At 42.0% G+C, this 16,461-nt stretch overlaps 1 protein-coding gene and 2 pseudogenes across 7 annotated transcripts in view; all 3 read right to left on the bottom strand.

The window, feature by feature from the left end:
• GPR160 (G protein-coupled receptor 160) overlaps window positions 1-16,461 on the bottom strand; it is a 51,433-nt gene that overhangs the window by 17,585 nt on the left and 17,387 nt on the right. Inside the window, exon 3 of one of the 7 annotated variants that reach the window (XM_034957713.3) lies at window positions 7,586-9,488. The exons of the other annotated variants lie outside the window; for them this stretch is intronic. Coding sequence (XP_034813604.1) covers window positions 9,464-9,488 — 25 coding nt within the window. The 3' untranslated portion in view covers window positions 7,586-9,463. Of the gene's footprint in view, window positions 1-7,585; window positions 9,489-16,461 lie in introns of those variants that run through there. 7 annotated transcript variants of the gene reach the window in all.
• Window positions 9,478-10,611, bottom strand: LOC100973994 (N-lysine methyltransferase KMT5A-like; annotated as a pseudogene).
• LOC112439329 (U4 spliceosomal RNA) lies at window positions 15,254-15,382 on the bottom strand (annotated as a pseudogene).

Raw genomic sequence — 16,461 nt, 5'->3', positions numbered from 1 at the left:
AAGAGTCTGGGACTTCCCTTCTCTTCCTGTTGCTCCCTGTCTCACCATGTGACACGCCTGCTCCCCCTCTGCCTTCCACCATGACTGGAAGCTTCCTGAGGCCTCAACAGAAGCAGATGCTGGTGCCCTGCTTCCTGTACAGTCTGTAGAACCATGAGCCAAATAAACCTCTTTTCTTTATAAATTACCCAGTCTCAGGTATTCTTTATAATGACACAAAACAGACTAACACAACTTAAAGAAACAACAGAAATTTAATCTCTCACATTCAGGAGGCCAGAAGTCTGAAATTCAGTTGTCAGTAGAGGCCAGGCACGGTGGTTCATGCCTGGAATCCCAGCACATTGGAAGGCTGAGGCAGGTGGATCACTTGAGGTCAGGAGTTCAAGACAAGCCTGGCCAAACTGGTGAAACCCCATATCTACTAAAAATACAAAAGTTAGCTGGGCATGGTGGCAGACACCTGTAGTCCCAGCTACTTGGGAGGCTGAGGAAGGAGAATCGCTTGAACCCGGGAAGTGGAGGTTGCAATGAGCCACAATCACGCCACTGCACTCCAGCCTGGGTGACAGAGTGAGACTCTGCCTCAAAAAAAAAAAAAAAAAAGAAAGAAAGAAAAAGGCTTGTATACAAATATATGTAGGAGCTTTATTCACCAATGGCCCCAGAGTGGAAATATCCCAAATATCCATCCACAGGAAAATGGATAAACAAATTGTAGTAAATCTAGGCAATGGAATACTTCTCAGCAATAAAAATTAATATATGCTCCACACAGGGAAAAGCCTCAAAAAAAAAAGCCTCAAAAACATGTTATGTTAGGCCATTCTTCTGTTGCTATAAAGAAATACCTGAGGCTGGGTAATTAATTTATAAAGAGGTATTTCTGTTGGTGATACAGAGTCTTGCTCTGTTGCCCAGGCTGGAGTGCAGTGGCGTGATCTCAGCTCACTGCCACCTCTGCCTTCTGAGTTTGTGCGATTCTCCTACCTCAGCCTCCCGAGTAGCTGGGACTACAGGCATGTACCACCATGCCCGGCTAATTTTTTTTTGTATTTTTAGTAGAGACGGGGTTTTGCCATGTTGGCTAGCTGGTCTTGAATTCCTGACCTCAAGTGATCCACCCACCTCAGCCTCCCAAAGTGCTGGGATTACAGGTGTGAGCCACTGTGCCTGGCCTATAAAGAGGTTTATTGGGCTCAAGAGTTCTGCAGGCTACACAGGAAGCATGGCGCTGGCATCTGCTCGGCTTCTGGTGAGGCCTCAGGAAGTTTACAACCATGGCAGAAGGCAAAAGGGGAACAGGCATCTCACATGGCGAGAGCAGGAGCCAGAGAGAAGGGGGAGGCCCCACATGCTTTTAAATGACCAGCTCTTGCGTGAACTCATAGGGAGAGCTCACTTACCACCAAGGGGACGGTGCCAAGCCGTTCATGAGGGATCTGCCCCCATGATCCAGATACCTCCTAACAGGCCCCATCTCCAACATGGGAGAGCACATTTTAACATGAGATTTGGAGGGGACACATATCTAAACCATATCACATGCCGAACAAAAAGAGCCTAGCAATAAAGGGTATAGAGTGTGTGGTTCCACTTATATGGGATTCAAAACAGAAAAACGAATCCCTATGGCCAGAGAGACTATCAGTAGAAATCTGAAGCCAGGCTGGGGCAAAGGTGAACCAGGCAATGTTCTGTAGAGATGAAAATGTTCTACATCTGGATTGGGGTCCAAGTATATACATTTTTCAAAATTCAAATTATACACTAAAAATGAGTGTTTTAACTTATTTTTAAAGAATATTCATCTCACAGCATTAAATATAAAAGTAAAAACCTGGAATTAATGTAAATCTCCAATAGCAGGAAATTGGCTACATAAATTATAACTTCCAATGAACAGTGCCGTCTTTAAACAAATGCTCCTTCTCATAACTCCACTAACATAACAGTAAATCAAGTTTTACCAGATTCTAAAATGAATAAGAAAACCTCATTGTGATGCTGAGGAACACTAGAGAACCTAGTCTCTAGTTGTTAAACTTAAGTACTGGCCAAGAAGCCTTTCTCCTGCCGTTCCTGTACTAACTGTACCACCTGGTGACAGAATAGTAAGTGAGGGGATATTTACTTTTTTTGGAAGTACTCTAGCTAATATGAGTGAATAAGGAATGATAAAATTTGGAAACTGCCCAATTTGCCACCTCTGATGTACTAAATGGAGGTAGCCAAAGATCATCAATACTAATACGGAAAGGTGGAAATTGAAGAGTACCTTGCTATCTACAAAGTGGGCTTGCCAAAAAATTAGAACCCGACCAAACCTGTAGATTCAACTACTGATGTTCAAGAAAGAGGACAATAACTTGTTTAATGACCCCACAGGATGCGGTAAAGAAAATCCACATGGTGGTATGCTCTATAGGATTACAATTTGTTACTTCAATAAATTGTTTCAACAACAATACAAAAATTAAGACTTAGGATATATCAACTAAGTGCAATGTGTAGAATTTATCTGAATTTATGGCAACAAAGAATTACATATATAAGACAATGGGAAATTATGGTATGATGGGCTGAATTATATCCCCCCAAATTCATATGTTGAAGCCTTTAACTCCCAGCACCTCCAAATGTGACTATATTTGGAGATAGGACCTTTAAAGAGGTAATTTGGACACACACACATGATACTAGGATGCTGGTACACAGAGAAAAGGCTGTGGGAGGGCACGGCGAGAAGACAGCCATCTACAGGCTGCAAAAGGCCCCAGGAGAACCCGCCCCTGGGACACCTCGATCTCACCCTTTCAGCCCCCAGAGCTGTTGTTTCAGCCACCCAGCCTGTGGTGGTTTGTTATGGCAGCCCTAACAAATTAATATGTGTGGTTATATTTAAATCTCACTATTTAAAATAATACATACTAAAATATTTACAGATGAAATAGGTTGTCTGGAATTTGTGCCAACATAATGCAGTGTGTGTGCTGGGGGTCGAGTGGATGAAAGTATAGATGGGGCAGGATCGACCATTGGTTAATGGCTGTTCTAACTATTTGTATGTATGTTTGAAAATTTTCATAACTTTAAAAAAAATGTATAAATCTCCAAGGACAAAATTTCAGAGGCTGGAAAATGAACAGATGGATGGTAAATGACTGAGCCCCATCTACACAAAGTGTGGTCCAAGCATCACCTAGGAGACTGCTATTCACATAGACCCTCAGGCTCCAGCTCAGATCTATGAAACCAATCTGCAGTTTTAATAAATCCTCAGGTGAATCACATACAGTGAATACAGACTGAAGCTAGCAGTGGAGAAAGCAGAGTGGCAACCCAATTTATACCTCAGGACCCTCAAAAATCTCAAGAGTGGCTGACCCAAGTGTCTTCAGAAAGGGATGCAAAGATGGGGATAAAAACAGATAGATTCGTTGCAAATGAAATAAGCAGTTAGGTCCCCAGATCTCTTCCCTGACTCAGTGCAGCAAATGACTCCCTCTCCAACTGCGGAGTAAGAATGAGGTTTTCCCCTCTGGGGAAGATAAAACAATCTTTGGACGGTAGGCAGAGTTGAGGATTAGAGGAGCATCATACTGATAACAGGGAGACTGCATAAAAATACATATAGCAGAAGTTGAGACCTCTCCAGCCTTTTTACAGTTGGATTTCAGGAATACTATTATTGCAAGATATAAAGACTCAAACAGTTCTCTCTAGGCATCAGCCCAGGAAGAAATATCTAAAGATACTACATTGAATCTTCCCTGAAGAAACAGCCTAGATACTGCCCTACTTATAAATATGACTGGACATCCAAAGATCCTCAGACATTCAAAGAAAATCTCTAGTATTGAAAGTTAAACAAATCCACAAGCAGAAAAAAGACAACTTGGAGGAAATAGACACAATGCTAGATAGAAGAAAGCTATTTAAAAACTCATTGTTTTCAGGGAGAAAATATTGCATCCATACAAGAAGAGGAGGCTATTTATAATAACAACAGAAAACAAAAAAGACCTCTTGGAAAATAAAATATGATGGCAGAAGTAGTAAGGTAAACAGAGAGTTGGAAAATAAAGTTCGGGAAATTTCCTAGAAAAAGTGAAATAAAAAGAGAAATAGTTAAGAAACATGGAGGACCAATCCAACAGGTGCAAACTCTGAATAACAGGAGTCACAGAAAGAGAGCAAACTGGAGGGGAAGAACTCAAGAAAAGGCAATAATGAGCCAAGTGCAGTGGCTCACACCTGTAATCCCAGCACTCTGGGAGGCCAAAGTGGGTGGATCACTTGATGTCAGGAGTTTGAGACCAGCCTGGCCAACATGGAAAAACCCAATCTCTACTAAAAATACAAAAAAGAAAAATAATTAATGGGGCATGGTGGTGCACGCCTGTAATACCAGCTACTCAGGAGGCTGAGGCAGGAGAATAGCTTGAACCTGGGAGGCAGAGGTTGCAGTGAGCCGAGATCACACCACTGCACTCCAGCTGGGTGACAGAGCAAGACTCCGTTTCAAAAAATAAATAAATAAAAATAAAGAGTGTTTCAACTTATAAATGAAACGTAAAATTTAGACTTAGAATTTCACCATCTTGCAACAACTTCTCCCCAACCCACCACCCACGTAGACATTTTAGCACCTGTACCTACCATCATCTCAACAGGAGAGACAACCAGACATTTTGTGCCTCCTATATGGCAAACCTGAGTTTCATTAAATCTCTGAATCCAGCTGCCAGTTTGCAAGAAATAGAGGATTGAGGGATATACTGAGCTGAATCATGAGCATGCAATTAGCAAGACTCACACTGTGGAAAACCCTATTGGTCAAGGAGTCCAGTTCTTCAAGAGAAAAACAAAGGGGAAAAATGGAGAAGTAATTTAGAGAGTAAAAAAACACATCCCAGATAACTTTTTTTTTTTTAAAGGTAAGACTAAATTGGAGTCTCTAAAGATATGCATTTGGGTGGTAAAACTTCTAAATGCAAAGAAATGCTGATGACTGTAAAAGTGAAGTTATTTTGGGGGAAGCGAGGGACTGTGATTGCAGAGGTCACATGGAAGGGGCATATTGGAGCAAAGTTCCTGCTCTTTACCTGAGAGGTGGTGACATGGGAATGGGGGTCAGGCTTTTTGGAAACAGTGGAAGCCAGAGATGCCTTCAATTCTAAGGGCAAACTAGAAGAAAAAAAATGGTAAAATATTAACCTAATTTATAAAGAGCTCCTGGAAATCAAACAAGAAAAAGATCAAAATCCCAATATTGAAATAGTAAAATGAACAAAGGATTTGAAGAGAAAATTCACAAAAGAGGATAAATAGGCTCTTAAACATATGAAAGAAGGATCAGCATCACTCTTAAAAAAAACAGGCCTGGCACGACGGCTCACGCTTGTAATCCCAGCACTTTGGGAGGCTGAGGCAGAAGGATCGTTTGAGTCCAGGAGTTCAAGACCAGCCTGGGAAACATGGCAATATCCTGTCTCTACTAAAAACACAAAACTTAGCTGGGCATGGTGGCCTATGCCTGTAGTCCCAGCTACTTGGGAGGTTGAGGCGGGAGGACTGCTTGAGCCCAGGAGGTTGAGGCTGCAGTGAGCTGTGAGTGCACCACTGCACTCCAGCCTGGGCAACAGAGAATGACTGTCTCAAAAAATTAATTAAGAAGTATAAAAGAAAAAGTAGAAATTTAAACTACACTATTTACCTCATAAAGGATAGGCAAAACCCCAAAATTTGTCCACACAGTATCTCTAGTGAGGCTGTGGAATAAATAGGTATCTTAACCTATTTATCTGGTGGGGCTGAGGAATATAACTGGAGCAACTCCTACAAATGGCAACCTGGTAATATTTATCAAAATTACAAACATACATATATGTCCTGTGAGCCAAAAACTCCTCTCCTAAGGATTTATCCTATAAATTTACTTGCATGTGTGCAAAAGTAGGTGTTTATAAGAGTATTCATGGAGGCATTGTTTAAAATAACAAAAGACTGGAAACTACATTATAACTTAAACAACTTACTTTAAACTTAAATGTCCGCCAATAGGGAACCATTAAGTAGATTATGGCACATCTATCCGGTGCAATACTATGCAGCTCTCTTTTAAAAATGAGGAACTCTCCATGTAATGATATGGACATGTCTCCAAGACACATTGTTAAGGGGAAAAGCAAGACACAGAATAGAGCAAGAAATACACACGATTTGCATTTTAAAAGGGGAGAAATGGCCAGGCGTGGTGGCTCACACCTGTAATCCCAGCACTTTGGGAGGCCGAGGCGGGCGAATCACGAGATCAGGAGATTGAGACCATCCTGGCTAACATGGTGAAACCCCGTCTCTACTAAAAATACCAAAAATTAGCCGGGCGTGGTGATGGGCGCCTGTAGTCCCAGCTACTCGGGAGGCTGAGGCAGGAGAATGGCGTGAACCCGGGAGGCGGAGCTTGCAGTGAGCCGAGATCGCGCCACTGGACTCCACCCTGAGTGACAGAGCGAGGCTCCGTCACAAAAAAAAAAAAAAAAAAAAAAAAAAGAAAAAGAAAGAGAAAAGGAATAGTGTCAAGTAATCTTCTATATATACATGAAGAAACCCTGGAAGGACACTTAAAAAGTGAGCATTGGGCATGTGTGCATGCCTATATCCCAGCTACTCAGGAGGCTGAGGCAGGAGGATCGCTTGAACCCAGTAGTTTGAGTATAGTCTGGGCAACATAGCGAGACCCCATCTCTTAAAAAAAAAAGTTAAAGACAGTGGTTACAGGGTAGGAACTTGGCAGATGGGGTCATGAATGAGATGAAGACTTCAGCACATTTTTTTCCCTACTATGAACATTCTGCTAAACATGTGACTGTATTAAGTATTCAAAAAATTAAACACATTGAGTAAGGAAAAAAACAAGTTATCTACAAATTGGTACAGTTCTCAATTACACAAACAATTTGAGTATTTAGTTTACTTTAAAAAGCTATTTAATATTTCATGAAAGAAACTTCCCAACATAGAATTCTACACCAAACTAAATGGTCAATTAAGTGTAGTTATAAAATGAAGCCGCATACTCAAAAATGTTTTACTCACATGAAGTTCTTAGGAAGCCAATGAAAGAAAGGCATACGTCATCAGAATGAGGAATAATAAACTAGGAGAGCAATACATGCGGTCCAGGAAATGGGATGCATTAGAAGAGAAGAAAAACCATGTAGAGTACAATTCGAGGATTCCGAGGTTGGTGAAGATTATCTAGGCATCAGATCCAGAGTGCACAATCTAAATTAGAGTAGGGCACATGGCTATGGGAGAAATTTCTCCAGGAAGGTGGAAATTCCAAATATCTTTGAACATACCAAAAGATTTACACAATAGAGAAGAGTCTGTGGTTGAATTAGCGATAAGTATATAGAAAACAAAGCAGACAGACAACTCAAAGGAAAACAAAAAAGTTTAGAAAGGAAATGTAATTGTAGTGTACGACACTCATTAGCTATTTTATTTTTTAAAATAATTTTTGTTTCAACTTTATGATGACAAATAATTTTCAAGTTTATTTCCTTATTTGTTTATAAGGAAAACCAAATAAAGCTAAACCACAAACAGGTACAACAAAGATACTATCTCACATCTACACTCCCGTCAGATCCTCTTCGGCTGACCACTCACCAGGCTGACTGGGGGAAGAGACTTTCTTAGGTAGCACCGTTGTGAGGCCCAGGGTAGGGTGGGGGAATCAAAGGCGAGGACAGGCTCTCATACCTGCTTCCATTCAGATTTACCTGGGACCAGGGTGGGCAGGAGACACCAGGTCATGACTCCCGAGTCTCACTCAGTAAGAATGGGTCCTGCATAGCTGGGCGCGGTGGTTCACGCCTGTAATCCCAGCACTTTGGAAGGCCGAGGCGGGCGGATGACGAGATCAGGAGTTTGAGACCAGCCTGGCCAACATGGTGAAACCCCGTCTCTACTAAAAATACAAAAAATTAGCCAGGCGCGGTGGCATGCGCCTGTAGTCCCAGCTACTTAGGAGGCTGAGGCAGAAGAATCGCTTTAATGCGGGAGGTGGAGATTGCAGTGAGCCGAGATTGTGCCACTGTACTCCAGCCTGGGCGACAGAGTGAGACTCTGCCTCAAAAAAAAAAAAAAAAAAAAGAAAAGAAAAGAAAAGAATGGGTCCCGTGTAGGGAGGGTCGAGGCCGCCACCTACTCCTCCAGCCTTGGCAGTCTAGGTGAAAACCTTGGCCTATCTTGGATTCCCGGGGGTCTCGGCCCTGCCCGCACACCTGGGCGCCTTTCTCTGAGGCTGGCAGCCGCAGTTCGGGTTGGGGGATCTGGGCTTGTGGGCTCACCCCCGCCAGCTCATGGCTGCGACCTCGCAGGAGCCGTGGGTGTCTGACAAACACGAGGCCTAGATAGCAGCTCTGGAACTTTCAACCCAGCAGGACGCGGGGAAAACTGGCAGGGGTATTAAGTACGTAATTTCTGGTCCCGCTACAAATCTCTAATTTTGATTAGAATAGAGTATCATCTCAATCTCTTCTACAAAAACAAAAGCAATGCCCCCCCAACAAAAAAAATACAGCCGCTTCACTCACTTCAAGACCTATGTACATGTAAGTTGTTTCCTCTGTTTTTTTATTATTTTTTAATAAATTCAGCGTTCACATTTCTACAAAGAATTAGCCCAGTTTCAGGAAATTCTGCCCGGCAGGGAAGGCAAGCCACACTCTCCTCACCCACGTCTGGTTTGACTTCACACCCTGATGCTTCCAGGTGCCCAGAAAAGCCGCAGCGGGTGGAAGAGGAAATCTATGCCGGCCCGCGCTCAGGGCCACGAGCTCAGTAAGCTTTCGAGAAAGCACGGGGAAGACAAGCTTACTGCTCAATCTTTTAAAAATATATTCATACACTTGAAAGAGCGCCTGTCGAGATGTTAGGAGAACAAGAGCTTGGAGCCATCCCGTCCAGGCCTTTGGGAGACAGCGTCTTCCTCATACCTTGTCGCGGTGTGGGGGACACGTCCCAGCTCTTCCACTGGAGAGAGGAGACTCGCGCGGCTTCCTAGTTCACGTTTGGCTCTAATCCTGTGCTGAGTTTTTGTTGTTTTTGTTTTTGTTTTGCTTTTTTTTGTTTGTTTGTTTTTGAGACATGGTCTCACTCTGTCACCCAGGCTGGAGTGCAATGGCGGGATCTCGGCTCACTGCAACCTCCACCTCCTGGGTTCAAGCGATTCTCCTGCCTCAGCCTCCCCAGTGGCTGGGATTACAGGCATGCACCACCACGCCCGGCTAATTTTTGTATTTTTAGTAGAGACGGGGTTTCACCATGTTTGCCAGGCTGGTCTCAATCTCCTGACCTCAAGTGATCCGCCCGCTTCGGCCTCCCAAAGTGCTGGGATTACAGGTGTGAGCCACCGCGCCTGGCCTGTGTGCTGAGTTTTTGACTGCATTCATGGGAAGCACAAAACGTTCAACCTGTATTTAAAAAAAAAAAAAAAAGCACAAAAACAACTAGAATGTAAAAGTTTTGGTAATATAAAGCCATCTGTTTAAGTCCACCTTGGAAACCTGTAACATCCATTCATTCATTCATTCGTTCATTCATTCATTCAGTCATCTACTTATTTTGAACTGGAGTCTCCCTCTGCCTCCCAGGATGGAGTGCAGTGGCGCGATCTCGGCTTACTGCGGAGATCCACGGAGATCCACCACTGGAGGGGTCCCGTGGCGTCGGTGATCTCCGTGAGGCTCCGGTGCTTTTCTACCACAAAGGCGCCCCGGGAGAGCTCCCTCTGGTGTTCACACCTGGCCTTTGTCATCGATGAGGTCAGTCTTCACTCCTTCTTTCCTTCCCGCTTTCAATCAATTCATCTGTTCTTTCCCTTTCTTCAAACTGCAGCTCCGCTTTGCCCTTCCTGGAGCTCCTTGGGACAGGGTAGAAATCTGTGAGTTTGCGACTTTTCCTTGAGCTTTTTTTCGGGGGCCTGTTTGCCCTTGATGGGCTATTTCAAGGCTTGCTTGGCGATGGCTGGCTGCATTGGTGGAATCACAAGACGAGGCCGGAGGTTTTGGAAGTTCTACTGCTTCACATTTTTGGTTTGGAAAAGGTGCGAGGGGTCCTCTCCTGGCGTCTTTGATCTTCTGTGCTTGGGCTTCGTGCTCCGCGTTGCGTTCTTTTCCTGTGGATTCCAGCTAATGGTTTCCCCTGGCATTTGACTTCGTGACGTGTAACGGAGTTCTCCTCCTGAAGGCTGGAACGCATTCCAGAGCATTTGTCAGGCTCGCGGAGGAAAAGATCTTTGATTGCCAGGACATACATTCTCCCCAGCGTCGGTGCAGCGCCTCCCTGGACCCCTCTGCTCCACTATCTGCGGGCTCGGGGCCGTCGCTGTCACCCCCGCTGCTGCCTCCGCCGCAGGGGACTTGGACATCTTCCTGCCTGGAGAGGGAGACCCCGGGGAGGGGGCGCTCAGAGCGCAGAGCTGTTTGGAGGGCTGTGGTGGGAGCCGATGTCCCCCTCCTGCCGCTAGGCCCAGTAGGGCCCGACACACCCACCTCAAGATAATTTTCTTTTTAGTGACACATAAAATAATGATGTCTTACAATGGATGGCATGTTGATTGAATAAAATATCGTAAAATAAACCTCATAAAATAAAAAAATTTGGAATTTAATTTTTATTTATTTATTTTAAAATCATAGAGACGGGGTCTCCCTATGTTGCCCAGGCTGGTCTCAAACTGCCGGCCTCAAGCGATGCTCCCACCTCCGCCTCCCAAAGTGCTGGGATTCCAGGCAGGAGCCACTACGCATGGCCTTGAAATTTAAAAATAAGAAAATGTACAGAGATAGTATATAACCATTTAAAAGAATATCTTTGAGGACTATTTAATGGAGACTTGCCAATAATTATAATATGGAACAAGCAGAAGAAACATAAAAAACCATGTAGAGTACAATTCAATTTTGTTTAAATATATGTAGATGAGATGGAAATATACCAAAGTGTTAATGATGGTTATCTTAGTGTGGTCTTATAAGACTTCATTTTATCTCGATATTTTCCCATTTTTCCTATGATGATTTATCTTATAATTGGATAGCCATTTTCATAACTATGATACCATCATTTTATCTATGAAATTAAATTATATAGTATTTAATACATAGTCCATATTAAAACTGTCCCATTAATTAAAACTGTCCCATAAATATTAATTTAATGAAATTAAATTAAATGGTATAGTATCTAATACATAGTCCATATTAAAACTGTCCCAATGTTGTTAGAGTTTTTTTTAATACAAAATCCAATCAAGGATCACATATTTGTCATGTCTTGTTAGTCTCTTTTAATTTTGGATAATTTGTTGTTGTTGTTGTTTTTTATCTTTTTTTTTTTTTTTTTTTGAGACAGAGTCTCACTCTGTCACCCAGGCTGGAGTGCAGTGGCGCCATATCGGCTCACTGCAACCTCCGCCTCCCAGGTTCAAGCGATTCTCCTGCCTCAGCCTCCCGAGTAGCTGGGATTACAGGTGCCTGCCACCACGCCTGGCTAATTTTTGTATTATTAGTAGAGATGTGGTTTCACCATGTTGGTCAGGCTGGTCTTGAACTCCTGACTTCAAGCAATCCACCCTCCTGGGCCTCCCAAAGTGCTGGGATTACAGGTGTGAGCCACCGTGCCCGGCAATACTGACATTTTTGAAGAGTCCAGGTCAGTTATCTTGTAAAATATCACATAATCTCGATTTGTCTAATTGTTTTCTCAATATTAAACATTTCTGGCAAGAAAACTATCTAGATGATATATCCCATTATGTCATGTCTCATTACTGGTCATGTGAAGTTAGGTCACTTGATTAAGGAGGTGTTTGCCACATTTCTTTTTCTTTTTATTATTAGTATTATTTTGAGACAGGGTCTCACTGTGTTGCTGAAGCTGGAGTGCAGTAGTACAGTCATAGCTCACTGTAACCTAGAACTCCTGGGCTCAAGTGATCTTCCCACCGCAGCCTCCTGAGTAGCTAGGACTATAGAGGTGTGCACCACCATGCCCAGTTAATTTTTTTTTTTAATATTGTTTTGTAGAGATGGGGTCTTGCTGTTGCCCAGGCTGGTCTTGAACTCCTAGCCTCAAGCAATTATCCTCCTAGGCCTCCCAAAGTGGTGGGATTATAGGCATAAGCCACCTCGCCTCGTCCATTTTACTATTGTAGAGGACCTTTTCCCTTTGTAATTAATACTTTGAGACTGTTAGACCAATCCGTTGCATAACAAAGTTTCACCTGATAGTTTTAGCATCCGTTTATTATCCTTGCCTGAATTAATCACCACACTGGGAGTTGTAAAATAGTAATTTTCTAATTCTAAGATTCATTCTGCTTTCATGAGCTGGCAGTTGTTTCTGGAAATACATTATAGATTCATTGATTTATTTTTATTAAATGTGTTATAATTCACTGCCATCATTCTTCTTTTGAATGCTTAAAATTTTCCAAATCATCTTGTCAGGGTTCCTTCAGGCTGGCTCCCATATGTATCTTTTGCCATCCCAGTTGCTGAGCACATGCCCGCTTTGGCACGTTGTACTTCTGGTCATTTTTTTTCAAGGAGCCCTGTTTTTTTAAGGAAAATATGGTATTTTAAAACTAGAATCTGGGTGGCACACTGATACCTCCAATGCAAAGCTACCATCTCAGGATTCTTCCTCACCTTATTTCAGTATTTGTGACATAGTGAAATACATACTTGAAAGATCATCTCCCACAACAAGAATCTGGTTCCCACATGGACGCATGGTGGGAAACACCACACACTTGGGCCTGCTAGAGGGGGGAGTGGGGGGAGGAAAAGCATCAGGAAAAACAGCTAATGGATGCTGGGCTTAATACCTAGGCGATGGGATGCTCTGTACAGCAAACCACCATGGCACCCATTTCCCTGTGTAACAAACCTCCCCATCCTGCACATGTACCCCTGAACTTAAAAGCTGAAGAAAAAAAAGGGCAGGAAGCCACACTAATAGCAAATTAGAGATTAACTTAAAGGATCAGGAAGGGTCCCAGCAGGAAGCAGACTCCAACTCCTGTGATTGAATACAGAATTTCAATGAAGAAATTAACAACAAAAAAGAACCTGGTTCCCAATGACATTAGTATATTGATTCATTTGTTCAAACTACAATACATATTAAGCAGTTTCAGAGTTACTACACTGATAGCATTGCCCAACAATTAACCATGTAAATAAAGCCTAATTTTTTCCATTATTTTTGTCCCTTGACTATATTCCACTAAGCTTATACAGTCTGAGTACTCTGTTATAAAGTTATCTGAATTCTCTTCTTTGTATTTATGTAATCAATTTGATATAGTGTTTTGATTATTAGTTTCTCTTTGTATATTCAATGACAGGATTTCCTTTGTTTTCATTATTTTTAGTTCATTTTAATTTTATATAATTGAATATGTAAAATATTTACATGGCTCAAAATCAAAACTATATAAAAAGGTACGCTCAGAAAAGTCTCATTTCCATACTTATTTCCTCCACTAATATCCACCCACCCCCTATCATTTATTTCTGGTTTATAGTTCCTGTGCATCTTTCTGCAAAAATAAGTGTGTGTGTGCATGTGCATGTGTGTGTGTGTACATGTGTGGTTATTTCCCTTTCCATCTTAAATACAAGGTAGCACATTAGATATACTTTTTATGACTCTTTATTGCCCCTTAAAACATCCTAGAAAGCATTTCATCTTTGTTAATAGCTATCTTCCTTTTTAATTTTTTAAAAATTGTTTTTATGGCTGCATTATGTAGATATACTATAGCTTATTCAGCCAGAGTTCTATGAGTGGACATAAAGGTTGTTTCCAAATTTGTTCTATCTGCAAATAATGTAGCGATGAACAACCTTCTGTACATATTCTTTGTTATTTTGTGGAGGTGTTTCCTCTGGAATAATTACTAGAAGTGAGGCTATTAGGTCAAAGGGTGAATGCTTACATAATTTTGTTAGATATTGCCAATTTTTCCTTCATAGGGACTGCTGATCATCATTTTTGAATGACGGTTTAACTAGTATTGAATTCTAAGTTGAAGATAACACTCTCTTGTGTTTTCAATTCTATTGCTGATGAGAAATCTGTTGTCAATGTAAACACTGTTTCTTAGAGGTATGGCAGAAACTTATTCTCCATTTTATCTTCCCTTCTTTTTCCCAGGCACGTGGCTGACCTCTGTTTCCCAGGCTCCCCAGCAGTTAGGTATGGCCGGTGGGGCGTGAGCAGACATGAGGAAGACCATTTCTGGCCTAGCTTATTCCCCACCCACCCACTTCCTGTGGGAAAGCAGGGCAATTCTGAAACCCATATGGGGGCCGTCAGCTGGGTCCCTGAGGGTACAGCCACCCAGTGGCCTGAAATACCCACCCAGGCCTGCTACACGAGAGAAGTAAGCTCGTACTGGATTTGATCCATTGCATTTTTGGTCTTTTTAAAGCATTTTAGCCCACTTGACTTAATACAAAACTGTTCTAACTGGTTCTTTTTCCTATCCCTCCCCCTTGCTTCTACTTCATAATTTTTATCTACTGCAAGACTTCATTCATCGTAAGAATTCTAAACATACTTACTTTATTGTCATTTCCAGGAATTCCAACTGCTAATTTCACTTTTAGTAAATTCGTGTCTTGCTTGAACAAATTTTGAACTCCATATCTATGTCTTCATGTATTTTAAAGTTTTGCTTTGCAAGCTTACTTTCAGTAGGAGTTTTCGATTGCTGTATCTTTCCCTCCTCTCTCCCTTCCCAGGCAGCTTTCAGTCCCTCCACCTGGCCTCTCAGGACTTCTTCCAAACCAGGTCTCAAAATGCCACTTGGTGTTCCTGCTCAGTTGTGGTATCAGCGATACTGCAGATCCAGGCCCTGGGCCAAGAAAGCAGCATGGCTCAGCTTCTGGTTCTGAAGCTGTGTCTTTGTCTCTGAAACTTCCAGAAGCCCATTCCTTCCAGGTAAGCCATCTTTTCCAGCCTTCCTTCTTAGGTTTGGGAGGGAGGGGACTGCAGTCTCTGATTTCAGTGTTGCCAATGTTTCTTAGAGGTATGGAAGAAACTTAGTTATTCTCCCAATTTACATTCCCTGGAGCCTGGCTCCAACTCCTTGGTATCAGCTCATGTGGATACTTTTACATCCCCATCTTTTCTTTTTTTAATTTGTTTTTAATTTTAAGTTCAGTCTCCATAGAGTCTCAAAAATTGCCAGTGCCAACCATATTTCATCATGGCAGGGTATTGAGAAAAGTTTTCAATTAGCAAGTGCCTCAGATAAACTTCACTGGCTATGAAATGGCCACTGCACAAAGCTATATCCCCTTATTCTAAAAAACCTGAGTTTCTGGTTGCCCCTGCTGGAGAGGCCTGCAGCTTGAGCCTGCTTACCCCTTTGTATTTCAACTTACATTCTAGGTAACTAGAATGACTATAGCCCAACTATACTTATTTGGTTACCCTTTTTATATTATAACTACCTTTGCTAGGTGTTTGGAGCCTGAACTCCTGTGCCATCTTGACCAGATGTCGTCACTTAAATAATTGTTTTGCTCTCCTGTGGCTCCGGTATACATTTTGTAAGGCCCTCTTTACATAGTATGCACTCAAGCTAAACATAGTTCTGAGAAGTCTTGGTATTGCCAGTTATGAAATGACTTCACTGTATCATTTGCCTACTTTCAGTCTCATACAAGTATTAACTAGAGCACTGATGTATGAAATGTGGTATTCTGCATATACCCACATTATAGTTACTGTGATGGTTCAACTACCTTGTGATTCACCATGACCCATAGGCTTTTTCTGCCAAAAATAGGCAGAGTGCCAATCATTCTCCAATTTGAACCTCTTACTTACAAAATTAATTAGCCTTCATGTGATTCTGTCCAGTATTTTATAAATACGGTACCCCATTAATGCAGGTTATTTTGACTTCTGTTTCTAGTATTTCTCGCATACAAACATATACACTAATATGCCACCAGTTATGGATTAAAACTGATTAAACAGAATGGTTCCCAGACTGACCTCTGAAAGGTTAAATGATGACTTATCCCACACTGGAACCATATCCTTGATAATGTCTCTGTGTTACCTTCCCACCATCTAACTGTGGTATCATGTGAGCTAACCTGTTTCCGCGGGCTGTTATTGATTACGTCATTCATAATGAAATCAATAGCATGAGAAAGTTAAGATTATGTCCCCTGCTTCCTCCAGATCTGTAAAATGTTCTTGAAAACAAATCAGGTTACACTGACACAATTCATTTTTCTATAAAGCTACCATGAATTTTTACTCAATGCCTTATGTTTGCTTGTAAATTAGTATTCTGGTGATGTATATTTTCACATAAACTTCCCTTACAATGTGACTGTATTTTATTGACTGCAA

The sequence above is a fragment of the Pan paniscus genome, chromosome 2 (assembly GCF_029289425.2).
Source record: "Pan paniscus chromosome 2, NHGRI_mPanPan1-v2.0_pri, whole genome shotgun sequence".
Lineage (NCBI taxonomy): Eukaryota > Metazoa > Chordata > Mammalia > Primates > Hominidae > Pan > Pan paniscus.
The sequence above is the reverse complement of the archived record's forward strand: the minus strand, read 5'-3'. Positions and strand labels throughout refer to the sequence as shown.